At 44.2% G+C, this 18224-nt stretch overlaps 1 protein-coding gene across 1 annotated transcript in view; it reads right to left on the reverse strand.

Annotated features, from left to right (window-relative positions):
* The window catches only part of adamts3 (ADAM metallopeptidase with thrombospondin type 1 motif, 3), a 170495-nt gene that overhangs the window by 138102 nt on the left and 14169 nt on the right, over positions 1–18224 (reverse strand). The window contains exon 2 of the mRNA XM_030059711.1: positions 8137–8576. Within this exon, the coding sequence (XP_029915571.1) occupies positions 8137–8576 (440 nt within the window). The remainder of the gene's footprint in view (positions 1–8136; positions 8577–18224) is intronic.

The raw sequence follows: 18224 nt of genomic DNA on the forward strand, positions 1-18224 counted from the left end.
TCCAGAATGCTCTTTTATGTCTCAGAGGCCAAAAGTTTAGGCCACTGAACACACGCTGCTCCTGGCCAAACATTAACATATCTAATTTGCTCACTTTGTCACTTTTCATGAATCTCAGCATTGTGAGCGTTTTCCTCCGAGGCGAGCCGTGAGGAGGAGCGCTCACCGCCCCGGCTGGATTGACAGGTAAATGTCAGGTTTTAGTTAAAATATCCTCCGAAATGATACTCTAATTTTACCCAACCTTGACCCATCAGGGTTAGTGAATGTTTACATTTGAGACGCAGCAGCGGCTCACCTCCTTGGCTGGCCGCACCGATTATGCAACACGACACATATGAAAAGACGGCCAAGTTTTACCAGGTCGCCAGCGAAGTAAAGGTTAATATCAACACTCAGACATCCAGTCGCTGCTGAATTTAGGTCAGCGCTTCCCGCCTGTCTGTATCTGTCAGTCGATCGGTCAGTCTGTGCCGTCTGTAAGGACTTCCAGCGCCTGCAGGAAAAATGCTCCTCAGCGCTGCACGGGATGAGGGGAGCGTTTGCTTCCAGCTGTCCCGCTTTGTGGAAACAAACGAGCGAGGCTGCTCCAGTGTTTCATGGTGGCTTTAGGGGCCCCTCCAGGCTGCTTACAGCATCTCCGCCGCGCCGAAATAACACCAGGTACTTCACTTACAACGCAAACTCAGGGTGCACGGGATGAATCAGATTATGGCTTTCATTCTATCGGGCTGTATTAGAGAGAACAGTCATGTAGGGGATGTCAGCGTGGGGTGGCTAAAATCTAAGCTTGCTCGCCTGGTATAGACTGCCATGAAGGTGATGGGGATTGGAGGGAACACCAGTCCCTCCAGTCAATATATGAGCAGTCTGATCTCAAGCGAGCACAGAGAATATTGTCTGCTCCATCTCATATGAGCTCTTCCCCTCCGGCAGACGACACACAGCACCCCCCCCCAAAAGCAAAATCAACCGTTTCAAAAAACTCATTTGTGCCTACCTCAATTGGAATTTAAAATAATGACGCTTGAGGCCGCGGGGGTTGTGTAATAGCTGCATGGTTCGGTGCGAGGGGTTGTGTAATACATTCATGATATGAAGCCAGAGGTTGTGTAAAAGAAAAAAAGTTTGATAGGATGCGAGCGAGTTGTGCAACATGTTGCTGGTTCTTATCGCTGTTTTTTTTTAATGGCTGCAATATGTGCAATTTGTGGTTGTGATGTGCACATGTGTTGCTTTGTTTATGTTACTTGTTTGTTTTTTTTGATAAGGCGATATGTCATGTGTCATTTGCGCAGCGTTTGAGTGCAAGATTTCCCCACAGGGACAATAAAGTATATCGTATCCTATCATATGGCGCTTAACAGCTGAACGAGTCCCAATTCTGACGTTTCCACCATATAAACGACTTAGATCTGATGTTTTCTGTTCAGTTTGAACGGGATAAAGCTACACGGATTCGATTCTGACGCAGCCTGAATGGATAACGTGCTATAAAATCAGATCCAGAGGCATGGAAGTTAAATATAACTCATACTTGAAGACTCAAATTTGTCAGAATGGCCATGACAGTAAGTGAATCTCAGTCTTATTCATCTGTGACCGCCAGGAATTTGCCGGTGCCCGCAGCGACTTGGCCGAGCGTTAGCATGGAAGACAACGAAAACGCGATGGGAAACACACACCGCAACCGAAACGTGTTCAAAACAAGAACAAGCAGAGAAAGGCACAGGTACAGAAATAAAATAAAAGACGTTTAGAGCAATATCCAGCTTGCTCATGACCAAATCTTTTGAAATCTGTCATGGACAAAATAGCTCATGTGGCCGGGGGGGTTCATTACCCAGCATGCCATTTATCACAGTGTAAGGATGCTCATGTAGAATCAGTTTTAGAAGCAGATCATTACTCCCTGGTCCTCAGCCAATATTCCTCGCTCTGCAAGGCCGGACAAAAAATAGATCCCGAGCTTACGGCCTCTTATGGTGTCTTTTTTTTTTTTTTTTTTACATTATGAAGGCCTAAAATAGCAGAAATGAGAAGCGCCCGACTTTTCCTATCTGGGAAATGATCCCTGCAGTAACATATCTGCAGTGTGTGAAGCATCAAGAAGCTGTGTGACAAGGGAACCCTATCTGTGCTCTTATATGAAGAGCAGGCTGGACACGGAGTGAAGAGTTATGCTGGCAATCAGAAGGGGAGGAGGGGGAGGGGCTGGGAGCGAGCGGAGGATGGGAACAAGAGAGATAGAGGGAGAAAGAGAGAGAAAGAGAGAGAGAGAGCTTTTGCAGTGTACAGCATACACCCACTTCTGACATCTCGGGGTCAATCGCATTCCTTCCTCGTTTCCTCTAATCGTTTTTGTCGAGGGCTGTGTGTCTTATCCATGTGAACAACTAAACCGCAACCGTTCACATGAAGTAACCGAGCCCCTCTTCTTCCCCTCCCCTTCTTCCTCGCTGTTTACGATGGACTTCTTGTACTTCTTGTAAATCCGCCACGAACGCTCCATGTAGACCAGGTGTGTTTCCGAGGATCAAACAACACTATCATTATAATCCCGTAAACGGAAGCGAATGCCTCCGTGGAGTCCATATTATTTACAAAGGCAGCGTAAAAAAAAAAAAAACACGTAAAGAAAATCCATGTTTTTCAGGTTTTCAGGTGGGGGAACAGCATGTATTTCTAAACGATGCTCTTTGTTCTGCTCTTTTAGTGGAGCCGAAGGTACGAGTTAAAGAGGGAAAAACACAGGATCTGGAGTTCAAGGACCCTCATCTGCCTCTGTTATTGTCAACTCAGGCAACAGGTTCATCTCAAAACGATCAAACGTATAATCCAAACAGTTTACGGCCGTTTCTACGCCAGACCGGGCGACGGTGCCTCGGTTTCAGAAAGCCTCCCAAACAAGACAGACTCCAGCTGGGTAATTCCCAAGTCTGAACATCCTCTAGCATCTTTCCATCCTCTATATTTTGCGCTGGAGGAAAACATCTCATGCAAAAAAAAAAAAAATGATGTGTCCGGTTGTTTTCAAAACTGCGCTATTCAGAACATCATTATTTTATCAACATTTGTGCTCCTGAAATCTCAAATCTGCCAGAGAAGTGAACATTAAGACGGTTTGTGGCAGGCAAAGCGAGCTCCTGGAATAGGCAGCGGTGTTGAAAACAGGGTGATTTCCTCTGTGCGGATCTGCTGGTGGTTTGCCAGTGGCCGCTCCTCTGAAGCAGCACAAGAAGAGCGCCTAAAGACATGATAAACATGGGCCATCACTTTTCAAACAGGCCCTAACCATCTCCACCATGTCAATCTGGTGTCCGCATGCCAACTAAATAAAGGGGAAAAAACAGATTATACCAGACAACACATTCAGTCAAACTATTTAGGGTGGGTTCATAGCTGTCATAGCTCTGTCTTAAAACCAGGAAATCCCCTTCTTGTACACAATAAGTGATACTTTCATCCTAATTCTGGTGATTTCTGTTTTGGACTGCAGCATAGGGCCTAATCATGAGGCATTTTAGGGAATATGAAAGTTGATTATTGGGCCAGTGGGAGGCTGGGAGTCCTGGCATTTGTGCCCTTTTGAATTGTTGTGACCCTGACAGATGCATTCTTTGTCCAAATATGATGCTGGAAAAAAGGCAGGAAATAGGGCTGAGTGAGTGGACTTGCATCCACTTATCAGGAAACCCCTACACTGATTTCTCAAGAGTTCCCACTGACATACATGTGATGTGAAGGCTGTCTCCGACACAGGTCGGGGGGGGTCGCCCTCACGTCACCCCCACACCGCTGCTGCCTGAGCCAGAGGAAGTATCTGCTCAGTAAGCATTAGCGGCCTGCCTGCCTGCCTGCCTGCCTGCTGCAGTAAAGAGTTCCAGACACCAGGCTGGCTATAATTAAGAAACAGTAAAACACACACCTAGCGAGGGCCAGGGCTACCACTTGAGATCAAAGACCACTGGCCCTCAACGACCGGCTTTTTCATCAGCGGCCCCACGTTTCTGCGGCCGTTTGATCTGAGGCTGTGCAGCGCTGCACGCTCTGCGTTTCGGCTATAATCACCAACGAAAGCAAAAATAACGATCGTTTTCTGCATTAGACCAAGCAGCAGACCAGCACCTATAATAAACCTGCAAAACAGGATTGCATGTATCGCACAGCACAGCATGGTATCATATAATAATGCTACAGAGTGTCATCTTATTATAGCTCAGTATTGCAATACCGAACTATAATACCATAGTTCGGTAAAGTAATATAGCATACTGTGATATTGTATAGTGGTATAGCACAGTATAGTATAGTATAATGCTCTAAAGTATTGTGTACTACACTATACCATACTGTACAATACTATGCTATGTAATACACTATATTATACTATGTTATACATTGCTATGCCTCAAGCTACCAGCAGATCTGAGGTCTGCTCCAACTCTCAGCTTTTTTTTTTTTTTTAAACTGAAGCTTAAAACTTTACTGTTTGCCACTGACTTTTATTGATTATGCACTGTAATACACTATACCTTTTTTCTTTCTTACATAATCAAATTTATTTCATTATGTTTTCCCCTTCTATTACATTGTGTCTTTTAAATCTTGTTCATATGTCTTTTAAATTGTATGTTAAGCATTCTGAATTGCCTTCTGTTTGAAAGGTGCTACACAAATAAACTTGTCTTGCCTTGCCTATGTTATACTACACCATAAATTACAACACAATACAACACTATGTTATGTTATGTCATGTTATGTTATCTGTCTATCATCTTATGTTATGTTATACAATGCATAGTGTAACGTGTGAATTTCCCAGTCTGGGATCAATAAAGTATACCTATCTATCTATCTATCTATCTATCTATCTATAGCAACACATCTAGCACAGCAGCAGCTTTTAGCCTCCACACCACAATCCTCACTCTTCCCATTCAGCGGCCTCCCACTGTAGCATCTTTAAAAGTGAGTTACAGCCACAAAGCAAAACCCCGCACATCCTGTGTGACACCTCAGAGGCTCGAGTCTCCGGTGAGGCTCGGCTGTAAACGTCTGTGAGAAGACAGACAGAGAGGAACAGGCCCTCGCCTCCTCCTGCTCCGGTCAGTGGAAACCAGCGCCTGTTGCTCGGGGCGCGGACTTTACGGTCAGACTGACATCATCTGGGTCTTGTGCACGACTCTGTGTGCACCCGAGCCAGTCTGAACATTTTTAAGGTCACACACCGAGCGCCTGAGTTAGTTAGGACGTGTTTTCGCCTGTGATTTTACACAGTATATCACGTTTTCTGACTCTTAACAGCTTCGACATTCAGATATTGCTGCAACACGTCACATGCTTGACATGAGAAGATGGATATTGCACACATGCAGCCGCACATGTGACAAAAAAGAAACAGTTGTTGGGTTTCCCACAATGGAAAATTTTCCCATTAGGGGCTCTCACATATTGTCACACCACTGACGCAAATATGTGTTTAAGTATGTTGAATTTATGGTGAAACATAACCACACATGTAACATAACAGCCACATATGCATTTGGCTAAACCACTTGTGTACGCGCTATCCATCATCCACTTCCACAGATTTTTGAATCTCTCACGTTTCAGTGGATCGTGATGAGCTTTCTGCTGGCGCTTTTTGTTCCTTAAGCTGGAAAACATGCACAATTTAATAATCTTTGAAGACCTGGATGTTTCAAGGACATTAAGCTTTTAAAAAAAAAAAAAAAAAAAAAAAAAAAAAAAACATCAATCCATGGATTTCTTCAGGCTTGGAGATCAAAGACAACATTAGTATGCTGTGGTCATCCCCATAGTCATATCAAAAGCAAGGCTCCCGCACTTATTTACAATTAAATTGAATTCCACAACTTCATACCATCAGTTTGCATGGCTGCGCTACTGCAGTGTAATGTAAAGCAGCCTTTTTTTTTTTTTTTTTTTTTTTTTTTTACAAACGCTCCAGCAGCGCAAACTGGTTTTGATTGGGACTCACGACAGCTGCATCGCAGAGCACTTACATTTTAGCGAGGCAAAGCCAAAGAAACACAGCTTTTCTGGATAAATTACATCAGACTGAAGTGCAGCTGAAACAGGAACGGGGTAAGAGAGGGGGAAGCCAATACAGAAAAAAAAGTAAGGCTAGTAACTGAAAACATGCAAATATGAAATCTGCACTATATTATTCACGTTGGCGAGTTGACCTGTGGCGGTCGAGCTGAGTAACTTAGTAAAGTCATGAACAAGGAGGAGCAAAAACGAGTTATTTCCAGTGGTAGTTTCTCTTTCACAGCCGCCATGTTTTTGTCGTTCAGGTTTTTGCCGGTTATCTGACTTGTGCTGTGACGAACCGCGGCTCTTTTCGCTCCGCCCACTGAGATTTAACTCGAACTAATGAGATTATTTCGGCCTCCAGATCAGCTCTGCCTCTGAGAAATGCTTGTTAAAACCGAAACTGCAATTTGCTGTGGCCACTGGGGCTATCACTGGAACGGCCGCACTAACACAATCTCTCCTTTATACTTCATAAAAAAAAAAAAAAAAAAAAAAAAGTACAGATTGACAGTGGAAGAAACATTTTAAGTCTGCAGCGCCTGGAGGGCTACTCGCGGCACTTTGGTGGGTTGTACTCATGTGCAAAGGTGTATGATTTGACTCGGTTATTTGTTTATTTATTTATTTTCTGATTCAGTTCAATCCCCTGACGTTGAGATCTTAATCTAAATGTGGGAAAGAAAAAAAAAAAAAAAGCCTGTTGTCTCTCTGACATCATCTCTGCGACGGTTGGCTCAGGTTTCATGCCATGCCAAAACAACAGGTTTTTTGGTTGCCCTCTTGTAAAGCAACCGCGTCAAATTTCCTGGGAAGTCGGCCCACTTATTTCATGAGTGCCTACTCCCTCCACCTTTAAAAACACAGGTCAAAAGAACACACTTGCCCGAGTGTGTGTGTGTGTGTGTGTGTGTGTGTGCGCTTGCTGGCAAGAGTGTCAAAACCCCAGCCTCCTTCACGCCTGTCTCTTGGAATTTCTCTACATGTGCTGCCTTGTTATGGAGGTTTTAATGTGGAAAGAATAAAGTCAACCCCTGCAGAGAACCTCTTGGTCACCCTCTAAGAATCATCCCTAGAAGACACACACACACACACACACATATATATATATATGCCTAATGAAATGCCGGGCGCTGGGCTTTGCATTCATGTTTCACAAAGCTTTAAGAGGAGGTGGAAGAAAGCCCCCTGAGGATCTCTCCCTCGCTATCATCACCGCCATCCGTGCATCGCTCCTCCGAGTGGCCTTAAAGACGCGGCTCTCTCTGCTATTGTCTCCTGGTATGCTGCAGTGACATTTACCACTGCGAGCGCTGCACTTAACATTTGTGAATTTCACGTCGCTGCTGGGTTTTGATGCATCTATCGGCGCTATTTCACAATTGCAGCGATTGCACAATCTTAAACAAACTATGATAGTCACGGCCTGCTCACGGCTGAATGTATCCTGGTACGCCGAGATACAATGGAGTCATAAGACCGCCACTGAGGTCAGCTTATTATGTGTGTGTTGATTCTGAACTCCCTATCAGAAATCATCCTTTCAAAACTTTACAAGGGATTTTCTGCAAACAAACTTTTTCAGGGTCTTTGGGTGCGGTTAAGCTGCTGCAACAGTCCAGACTCCTTCCTCCTGGCTGCTGTTGAATGCGGAGATGTTTAGCGGGCCAAAGCAAGGAGCTTTTGGCCCGGATCATCCCCCAATTACTGTTCAAGTGTTTTATGAGGGGTGATGGGGAGGATAGGACTGCAGACTTTTGTGCAGCACAAAGGGAGCTGGTGTTTTATGCTGGGAAGTGGTCGGGGGGAAAAAATCCGTTTGGGTTTGTGGATGCAATGGGTGGCCACTCACCCGTGACAAACTTCCGCACAAAAGCCATTCCCTCCGCCAGCTTGAGGAATATCTCAAGAACAATGTGCTGTAAAAATGCCTTGTGCTGACGTAAAGAAAGGCGAAACTCAGGAGTTATGGACGGCTAAAGTCCCTTACCATCAGTTGATAAGGTCATGCCACTTTTGTGACGGACAGACGGGGTTTGAGGGGGGCGGGGGACTTTACGGCTGAGAAGGACTTACCAGTCCGTCACAGTTGTTAATGGCAACCGAGGCCCCGGGAACGTCTGTGATGTCACCGATGAAGGTGCAGTCCGTCTTCAGCAGCTCACGGCTCAGTATCCTCTCCATCCCGCCGGAGGGTTCGGTCTCGTTGGCGCCCGCGTTGCCGTCGTCGCCCATGGTTTCGGTGACGTTCCCGAATCCCTGGACCTCGTCGTGCCACTCCACCATGGCGCCCGGAGCCACCAGCCTGTCGTTGGGCCGCAGGCGGAGGTGGAACTCCTTCCCGAAGGCGGTGATGTTGAAGAAGAGCCTCTGCTCGGCTTCCCCGGAGGCAAACACCTCCCTCTTGACGCGCTGCTTGTGATTGGCCGAGAGCAGGTGCGACAGGTAATGTCCCTGAGAGTCGGTGCTGAACGGCGTGACGAGGCCATACTCCTTCAGCCGGCTCTTCAGTTGTTCTGTCAGTGAACACAGAGAGGAACACAGCGGATGAAACAACATTCTCCTCAATTCAATTTTCAGTCCAATCATTCCGGTCATGTGCTCGGCAGTCACACCCCTGAGGCTTCATTCACCACTGCAAAGTCAATCTCACCAAGACGGACACCCAATCTGCCTCTTTTCAGCCCTTTTGCATTCTTAAAATTAATTCCAAGATTTACAGATCTGCTAATCAAACTGCAGCCTTTAACTATTCCTTTACAGAGGCCAACAAAAAACCCCCTCACTGTGGCTCCGTCACCGCCTCATTTAAGAGCTACAAACAAAAACAGCCAGCGCAAAACTATTGATTTCTGCCTCCTACAGGGTGGCGTTGAATATAACCTTGGCGTGGCGTTTCATGAGGGGGAAAGTAACACCTGCACACGCTGCTCCAAGCCACAAATTTTATTCGAGACAACCTGATGAAGACTGAGACATTGTGAGAGTGTGCAGGCTTTACTTTTTCCTTCACTGACACAGTTTTTTTTTTGGTTTTTTTTGCAGCCACTGAACATGACGTGTGTATAATTGCCCTCCCTCTCCACACGGTGCTTGATGAACCCTGCGATCCTTGTTCACCGGCTCATTTGTGGTCACCTTTATTGTAAAAGGAAGTTCAGGGGCCTTAGAGACGGGCTCTCGGTCCAAGGGAAGTTTCCATCCAGGTTTTGCTTTGACGTCCAAATGTGGACAATGGCAGAACATTTTTTTAAAATAAGTGGGGAAAAAATGTAACGCGGATATCTCAACCTTGTAATTATGTCCAAGGTTTTTGGCTGTTAAGACATTCAAACAGGTGTTATTGGCAAAACTGAAATTACACAGCTGAAGAAATTACATGCTTTACAAATCACAGTGTGTGCACTCTGGACACACTGAAACGGGCTTTTAAAGAAAAACTAGATACTGCAGAACAGTTTTAATTACTGATAAAGAAACAATACGGCGTTGAATTGTGGAGGATGTAGGCCGCCCAATCGCGATGACCTTGCTGTAAGGTTAAACAGAGATAAGGAAACTCATACCCGCCCGTTGTACGGCTCACAGCTGAGCCAAACCGCACGCACGTGTCTGCTTTTGAACAAGCACAAACATCAAAGGCCTGCTTCTTAGTAAATGGGCTCATTTTTACTCTTTGGGCAAATATCCAGTAATTACAACACGTCAAAGCGGCCGCGTGCACAAAATTTTGTCATGTGAACAAAGACGCTGTTGGCTACTTGGCAGTGATCCCCGATCAGGTTTTGCAACAGTGTAAATGCTGAGGTGCAACATCTAGGGCTGGTGTGATTTTACGATTTTACCCACTACATATGTCTCAAAATGATGCCTTTTTTTTTTTTTTTTTTTTGCTAGAGAGCTAGTGTGACAAATCTCTGCTTCGGGGGATAAAAACGTTATTGAGTCATGGGTCAGAGAGAAGTCAAGAATTAGCTCAGTTCATTAGTGTGTATTTGGAAGAGAGGAGCTTCACCGCTTAATCCTCTGGAGGCCCGGCTCTAATCATGAAAGCCATTCCTTCTACTTACAGCAAGGTAAGGAACTGAGCTGCGAACGCTGCCCTCACAGCTTCAACGCCAACGTTAAAACTCATTTTTCTCTCAGTAGATATCAGAAAAACGGGTATAATGTGACGTGCACAGGTCCAGCAGCTGCTTTCATTCAACAAACTGCAATGAAATATTTAAAATCTGCTGCACAAAAGCAGACTTGAAGACATTTTTATTTCTTTTTTCAATAAACCTTCAAGTTCTCTGCTGCTTTTGCATCATGGGACATTTGCCCTGAGACAACAAGGGAAGATACTTAAGTTGAATCACAAATATTGCTAAAACACGAACTGGAAATTGTGTTGTTTTGTTTTTGTCATACATATGTATAATCTTATTTTTCCCTCAGTGAGTCTGAGCATTTCTGGCGATGCAGGCGACATGGACCAACTGAGAAACCCGAAATTGTAGCTCTGAAAGGTCACGGCTTGACGGGCGACTGGAGCGTTTTTTTTTTGTTTTTTTTTTTAAAGAAGAGGCACAAGTGGCCACGACTGTGAGCGAAGGTTGAAATGGCAGCACCAGAGAGCGGCACTTCCATTCTACCTGAGAGGTCATCCAGTCCAAGGCCTGCCGGCATCCATCTATCATCCAGTCACTCACAAATGACTCACTGCCTCAAAACTGCAAACTCATTTCAAACTGAATATATTTGTCATTTTTGCCTGAGCGCTATTCAAATTCCTGAGCTCGGACAAAATGGAAAGTGGGCCGCCGGAGAGCCGACGTGAAAAGAAAAATATTCAAAAGCTAATTTGTTTGTTTCATTCCCCTCAGACTTGGTCCTTTTATTGTATTTGGTGGCGGACGTGAACGGTGTTTTCACTTCACGGCTGTTACAATCTCAATAAATCTGCGTTCAGTGTCTCCTAATGAGACTTCTGTGTGTGCGGTGGCCTCGGCTTCACAATGCCCGGGCACTTCCTGAGGCCTCAAGGAAAAAAATAAATCATCACTCATTGGGAAAATAGACAAGGTGTACTTTTTTTCGGGGAGTTTTTTCTTCTTTTCTGTCCTGTCTAATTTAGCCACTGATTTTCAAAGACAAACTCAACAGGATAAGTGGAATAAAAGAGCATCCAACATAAACCCGACGTAGTGCTCAGACGTGATGATTTATATGTTTTCATCAGGGGTTTTTGATCGTTTGAAAACAGCAGAAAGTAGACACTCCGCTATGGGATTTCATTTCATACCATTTAATACCAGCACCATCCAGTTAAGAAGCACGGAGGCGACCTTGCCTGAACTGTGTTAGCAAGCAGGACTTGATAAAAAAAAAAAAAAATCTGAGGAAAATATTGTTCAAAGAAGCTTATTACAACAGAAATCTGAAATCCGAGCAATTTTTCAAAACGTTGAGCAAGTATTTGCCCTGATGCAACCCGGCCCTGATGAAAGAACAGATTGAACACTGAACACAACTACTTTTTCCCTCTTCTTCTTTTTTTTTTTTTTTTATCAAACGCCCATTTTTTTTTTTTTTTTTTTTGCATGAGTGTGTCTTTGATCCTCATCCATCAGAACTGAAAACAATTTTCAGATGAGGAATTGCATGTCTAGTTTTAAGGGCTGGGCTGAGATAACACAGGCAAAAACGGCTGAAATGGTAGCTGATGTTTACCCCGTTTCCCATGAAGCTTGCGTGACCTGCGCTCATGTGGCACCCAGATCGCTGCTCCAGCACCCACAGGAGAGAAATCCATCTCAAAATACTCTCACACTGTCCCGTATCATCAATCTGTGATAATCAGTGCATTATTTTACATGAGGTGGTAATTTACCTTTTTGGTTGCCTCCAACCTGCCTCAATCATGCACCTCTGTCTCAGTCAGTCATTTCCTACATTTCCCAGAATGCCTTTCGACCACTCTCATGGAGAACAAGTATGAACTTGTTGCTTTCAGCTGTGTGTCAGTGGAGAGAGCGATGTTGGTAGCAATTAGGAGCGAGTTTTTCTAGTTAGGAAAAAATGAAAGTCGCCCCTTGCTCAAAAGAGAACGTGTGCTGCAGCTGCATTGCATTCTGGTCTATTGAGTCTCACGTAGGTGCAACTTAATCCCAAAACAGCAGCAGAAGAAAAGCTATTGATCCCTGATGGTGAAATTGGCTTTGCACCTTCAACATGAAAGACAAAAAATATGTGTCAGGTCGGTTCTGGGTGAGATTCGCCCACATGGTTACGGTTAGGGGGTTTTATTGGGTGACGGCTTTTGCAGCTGTCAAAGCGAGGCTGTTATTGCAAATACGCAATAAATGCAACTTATTTTCCGACCAATCACAGCTCTTGTCTCCTGCCCAAAACTGTACTGGGATTCATAACAACGGATAAGTGGAGAAACCAGCTTCTGTGCCTCTTCTATGATGGATTTCTCCCTGATTTCTGAACTGACATCAACACCTGAGGTTTACCCCTGATGTCTTAGATTACTGAAACTTTTTTTTCCTGCTCTCAAACTCCTACTGCAGCTGCCCTGGAATCATCTCTCCATGATATTATCTGCCAGTGATCTGCAGGAATAGAAAAATTACACTGCCAAATGACAAAATGGGCCCAGAAAGGCAAGGTACATGCATAAACAATGTCTTAAAGTGGATTTTTCCTTTAAAAGCTGTTAATTTGCTGTAACCCCAGTGACAGCAACAGCCCCCACGCCCCCTAAAGCATCCAGATCCCCGCTCCTGCTGCACAGTAGCGCAGACATATGACATTAGGCTGAAGCATACCCTTGCAGATAGGGCAGATTGTGCGTCTTAAGGCGCTCAGGACGTAAGGCGGGGTGTAAATGGGATCGTGCATCGCCGCTGTTGCAGCTCACTTGTTTCTTAACCTCAGAAATGGATAACAGATGTGCAGGATTTAGAAACGGACTTTTCTTTCCTGTACAACAAAGCACTTGAAGCGGTTTACTCATGTAATATAACTGTGAGTGTGTGCGTGTGTGTATGTGTGTGTGTTGGTGTGGTGGAGGGGATGGAGGGGAGGGTGTTACAGAGCCTCTCACACAAATTCTCCTCCCACTTTGATCTAAGTGCACCCAAGTTGTCCTGGGCTGCTTCACTGGCTGTGGGAAAGAAAGAAAGAAAGAAAGAAAAAAAAAAAAAAGAAGCTCCTACTTTCAAATAATTCAAAGTGAAGCAAAAGGAAATGAGACTTACCCTCTCTATCTACTGCACCAGCCTGCAATGAAATGACAAAACAAACCTTCATTAAACACAGTCCAAGCCAAGGAAACAGTCATAATGATAATGTGAGAGTGAAACGTCCCACCGCAGCAGCAGCAGTTTAAAGCCGTGGGCTCTTGTGCGGCTTGTAAAAATTCAACAGAAATGCTTCTCTTTTACATCTCTTATGTAACTGAGTAAACTCAAGCTGCGTGGATCTCACAGAGGAACCAGTGTGGAGTCCAATGCGGAGGTTTTGAACGTGTCGGGACTAAAACCTGTTGCTGTCCTGATCGCTGACAGGCGCACTTTACTCTTACGACCGCGTTTAATAGCAACAGCGTCGCGTTTCTGCGGCGGATTCGCACATCGGACGCGAAACGAGGCAGGAGAGAAGCGATACGGCCACTTACCTTGTCAGCTGAAGTCAGATTCACTACAAATCCTACAAGTAACGTGAGTGATAGGGCAACCATCACGAGTCTATTAACTGAGACGACCAGATGAAGAGGACAAAAAAACACAAAACTTATCCAAATGTAAAAGAAACCAAAAATGAAAAATGAAAAATAAAAAATAAAAAAAATCAGGATGCCAAAGTCGAAAAAAAGTCACCACGCAAGTATGACCCCGCTCATTCAAAACTTATCAACTTCAAAGTGGATGTGCAAACTTGTGCCCCTTGTTGTCTTTTTAAAAAATGGAAAAAGTTGTTAAAGTTTCATGAAGACAGGAGTTAGTTGCGACACTTTGGGTCAGTGTGTTTCTGTTGACTGAGTGTCTAGAAAGTTTGTTAGTAGGACATCCCTCTGCCGCTGGCCGGACAGAGCTGCAGAGTGGGTGAGCTGCTGCGACCTGGCACTTGGCTCTCTGGCTAATAAACTGCAGTCCAGCCCTGCGTGACGTCACTCTGCCCATCTGAACACATGGTGGGACAGGGGAGAGGGGCAGGGGGAGCACCCGTCCCGTGGCAGGATAGAAAAAAAAAAAAAAAAATCAATAAGGCAAATTAGCGATAGAAGAAGTATTTTCTCGTCATTTCAACGAGGTAAAAAAAATGAAATGAAATGAAAAACGCACACCAAAAAATAAATATTATAAATAATGTTAACCCCAGCCCTGCCTTGCTCACACGTCACTCTACCATCCAGCCCATCTGAGCACATGGTTGGGACAGAGGAGCTGGGGGAGGAAACCAGCCCATAGTAACTAACCAACTAAATGAATGAATCCATAAGGAAATAGGCAAGTAACCAACAAATGAACTAACTAAGTAGGGAACCAACTAACTAATCAAATCCAGTTTTTTTAAGTAATCTCTTTATTTAATTAATACTTTGTTCCCCTTTTTTCTTGCCTTTTTTGTTGTTTATGTGTGATTTACAGTAGCCTATACCTATGTAAGTACTAGAAGCCAAAGTCAAATTCTTTGCATGCATAAGCACACATGGTCAATAAAGCTGATTCTGACTCTGAATAAATGAATAAATGAATGAATAAGTAAACAAATACATAAATAAATATATTAATAATAACTCTAGCTCTGCCCTGCCATGCCCCATCCCATAACATATACAGCAGATAGATAGATAGATAGATAGATAGATAGATAGATAGATAGATAGATAGATCATGTTATATTACAGTAGTGCTGATAATGATAGAAGGAAGGAGGAGGTAGAGGAAGATGAATCCCTGCTCTGGCCTGCACGATGTCGCTGTCCACCTTTCTTCATCCCAACACAGGGCGGGACGGGGCAGCAGAGCGAGGGGGAGCGCCCATCTCATACAACCAAAAAATACTACACACACACACACACACACACACACACACACACACAAAGAATAATACATCTAAAATATCTATGAGATTAATAAAACAATAATATAGTATTTTTGACACTAACTGCAATAATAACTTTTATTTATAACTGGTATAGCAATTGTAGAAGTATTATGCATCACATTTTCTCTTTGGAGTTGTTTCAGCATACAGAAATCATCCTAAGAAATGTGTTTGTACATGTCGCTGTGACTCAGGCAAAGTTTATTTAGGCCGATGGAGATTCATTTTGTCCGTGTGAGCTGATGGCAGCCTTTTCGAACAAGAGCTGGAGAGCTTTTTAAGAGAAATACTGCACAGGAAACATGATAGGAGTATTATAATATATCACAAAAGTTCATAAAATGCTATAAACTGAGAAAAAAAATCATAAATCTGACTGGATACCACATTGACGGATAGATTATTACTGGAATATAACTGTTTTGTTTTTGATATAAATGTATTTTTGTGATGTATTTTCTGCTATGTGAGATGAAGATAGGCTGATTTTAGGATGGTGAAGGATGGAGGATGGGGTGAAACTACAAAAGACCCACTCTACTCACACATGCTCAAAGTTAACCAACAGAGTATGATGAGATTTTAAAAATGCTCTTCCTTTACATTCAAGGTGGGTTTTTTTTTTTGTTTTTTTTTTAATGTTTCCAAAGCCGAGACAGAGGCACAGTGTGTCTCAGCGGGAGGAAACTCACTGACAGCCCACAGGAAGCGCAGCTCTTATGACTAAGAGATTGCAGCCCAACCAAAAATACTCCAACTGCAAAACGAATTTCGCATGAATCATTTCTGTGAGCGTCACAGTTCCTCTCTCCGCTGACAGAGACGCTCAAAATCATAGGGAAACCCTTCACCAAATGTCAGGCCATGCAGGGGGGAGGGGGGGCGTGACGTGAATTTGCAATAATCATATGAGCGGTAGCCTGCCTCATTCTCTCTGTGCATCTGTTTCCGCTGCAGCTACACGGCCGTGGATTCGTTATCGTGGAAACTCAGTAGGTGCAAGTTGGTGGAGCCTCCAGTCAGGGCAGCGGGGAGCGGTGTGAAACTTGAGGGAATACATTACGGTAAATGCCTCCGCTCGGTGACAGCTTAACAAGCAGGCTAATGGCTCGGGCCCAAACCCTTCCGAATAGCAATGACATGAATAAATATTGATGACTGCGCTGGACGTGTTGCTGTTTTGACACTTGCAAACTGCGAACTGGAACATGAATGGCAGCGGGACGGCACACGCAGGCGCTCGGGTTTGCCCCCCGCCCCCCATCTTGCCGCCTCACCAGCCGGGGTGTCCTCGAACTGTGAGATATTCAATCCATACCTGCTGCAGGGGTGAAGCACCGGCTCGCTGACCCTTTTGCCCCGGCCACAGGGTGAAAAGAGAGTTTGCCTCTTGGGGTTATGAGTGACGTGAATCAAATCAAAAATACTGCCAAGGCTTTGTGTAGAGTAGTGTTGTCAAGCGGCTGGGATGCCGACCTTTGCCCCCTCCCCGACTCCTCGCTGTGGGTTGCTTGGTCGTAACCTTGGTCCTCTAAAATCCTGTAAAACCCAACCGATGACTAAAAAATAAATGGTGGTCATCATCATATTAATGCTGAAACATATCTTTAATATTTAGTGTTTCATGAGAGTATAACCTCCACTGAGACACACTTATGTTATCTTGTTATTTTGTAAATGTAAAGAAATATACGCAAAACCATGAACTGAATTGAGCCAGCAGATGATTTTTCTTTTCTTTTTTTTTTTTTTTTTTTTTGACGTCTCACCGTTTCTTGGATAAGAACCACCGAATATATAAATGATCAGAATGTGCCTTTCTGAAACTTTGACACTTGATCTTTTGACTGGGTAAAATTGTCTTTGGGAGGGTGTCTTTGAAAGCGTGCTCGTAGCAGCAGGCTAAAAATGCATGCAAACACACAAAAATGCTCATATTCCCACAGCTTTTTCATCCTGGGATGTTTTCTTTTTTTTTTTCCAGGACACATGACCAAAAACCGGAACGATTCAGGAAATGTCTGAGCGGGTGACAACTCATCAACACTCATCAGCCCTTTTCACACTTGCATTTCTTAGCCCTAGGTGGCTGACTGAGTACCAGTGTTAATCGAGGCCAACCTGAGCCCTGAGCTAACTGTAGCTCAGGGCTCAGGTTGGCCTTGATTAACACTGGTACTCATTAGCCCAGGCCTTACAGTTTGCCCTGCGTAGATACACATGATAGACTGTGTAAATAAGACAGCTTTGGAGTTGCTGTAAGGTTTATTTTGTCACTTTGACGGAGCCAGGCTAACGACTCCTATAGACTTCAAGTCTTTATGCTAAGCTAATCCATAATGCTAACCACAGGAGCCGAACCACTGGACGCACAGAGGTGAAAATGGCATCGAACCTCTTGTCTCAGTCTGGGTGAGTTGGAAGAAGACTATTTTGCCCTAAAGGTTGGAGTATCCCTTTAACCCTGACTTTTTGCAGATATTGAGCAGTGAAAAGGGCTATTGTGTTGGGTTAGGACGTCAGCCAAAAGCCTAAAATATAAAATGTATGGCCTCATTTTAATGCAGTAACTGTAGCCTCTGGACATTGTGTGCTGCATGTCTCTCCCCTGAAGCCCCTCTCTTTAATTCAACACAAAGCAAAGAAGACTCATTTAATCTGTTCTCTGATTTTTGTCTTCTTGAGCTGAGCGAGTCTCCGGTTCTTTTTCTTCGTGACAAACTCTGCTGTCAACTCCGCTCTGATTTAAAGTTGAAATCTGTAACTTTATGCACGTTGTCGCTCCGTGGAGGCCGGCTACAGCTATACGACAGAGGAGCAACTCACATCCAGCAGAGTGAAAATGTCATCCAACTATCAGGTAATGTGAGAGTGAGTGTATTACTCACCGAGTGTTGAAATCTGAAAGTGAAGTGGCGGATGTAAATATGTTGATGTGACAGCGGGTCCACAGTAACCAGCACGGTGTGTTTCACTCGTGTTGTCCAGAGATTATTTTCTGTCCGTCTGTGTGATCAGAGCATCTGTGGTTGATTATATTGTTTTAGTGTTTTAATGTAACG

This window comes from Myripristis murdjan, chromosome 9, assembly GCF_902150065.1.
Source record: "Myripristis murdjan chromosome 9, fMyrMur1.1, whole genome shotgun sequence".
In the NCBI taxonomy this organism is placed as follows: Eukaryota; Metazoa; Chordata; class Actinopteri; order Holocentriformes; family Holocentridae; genus Myripristis; species Myripristis murdjan.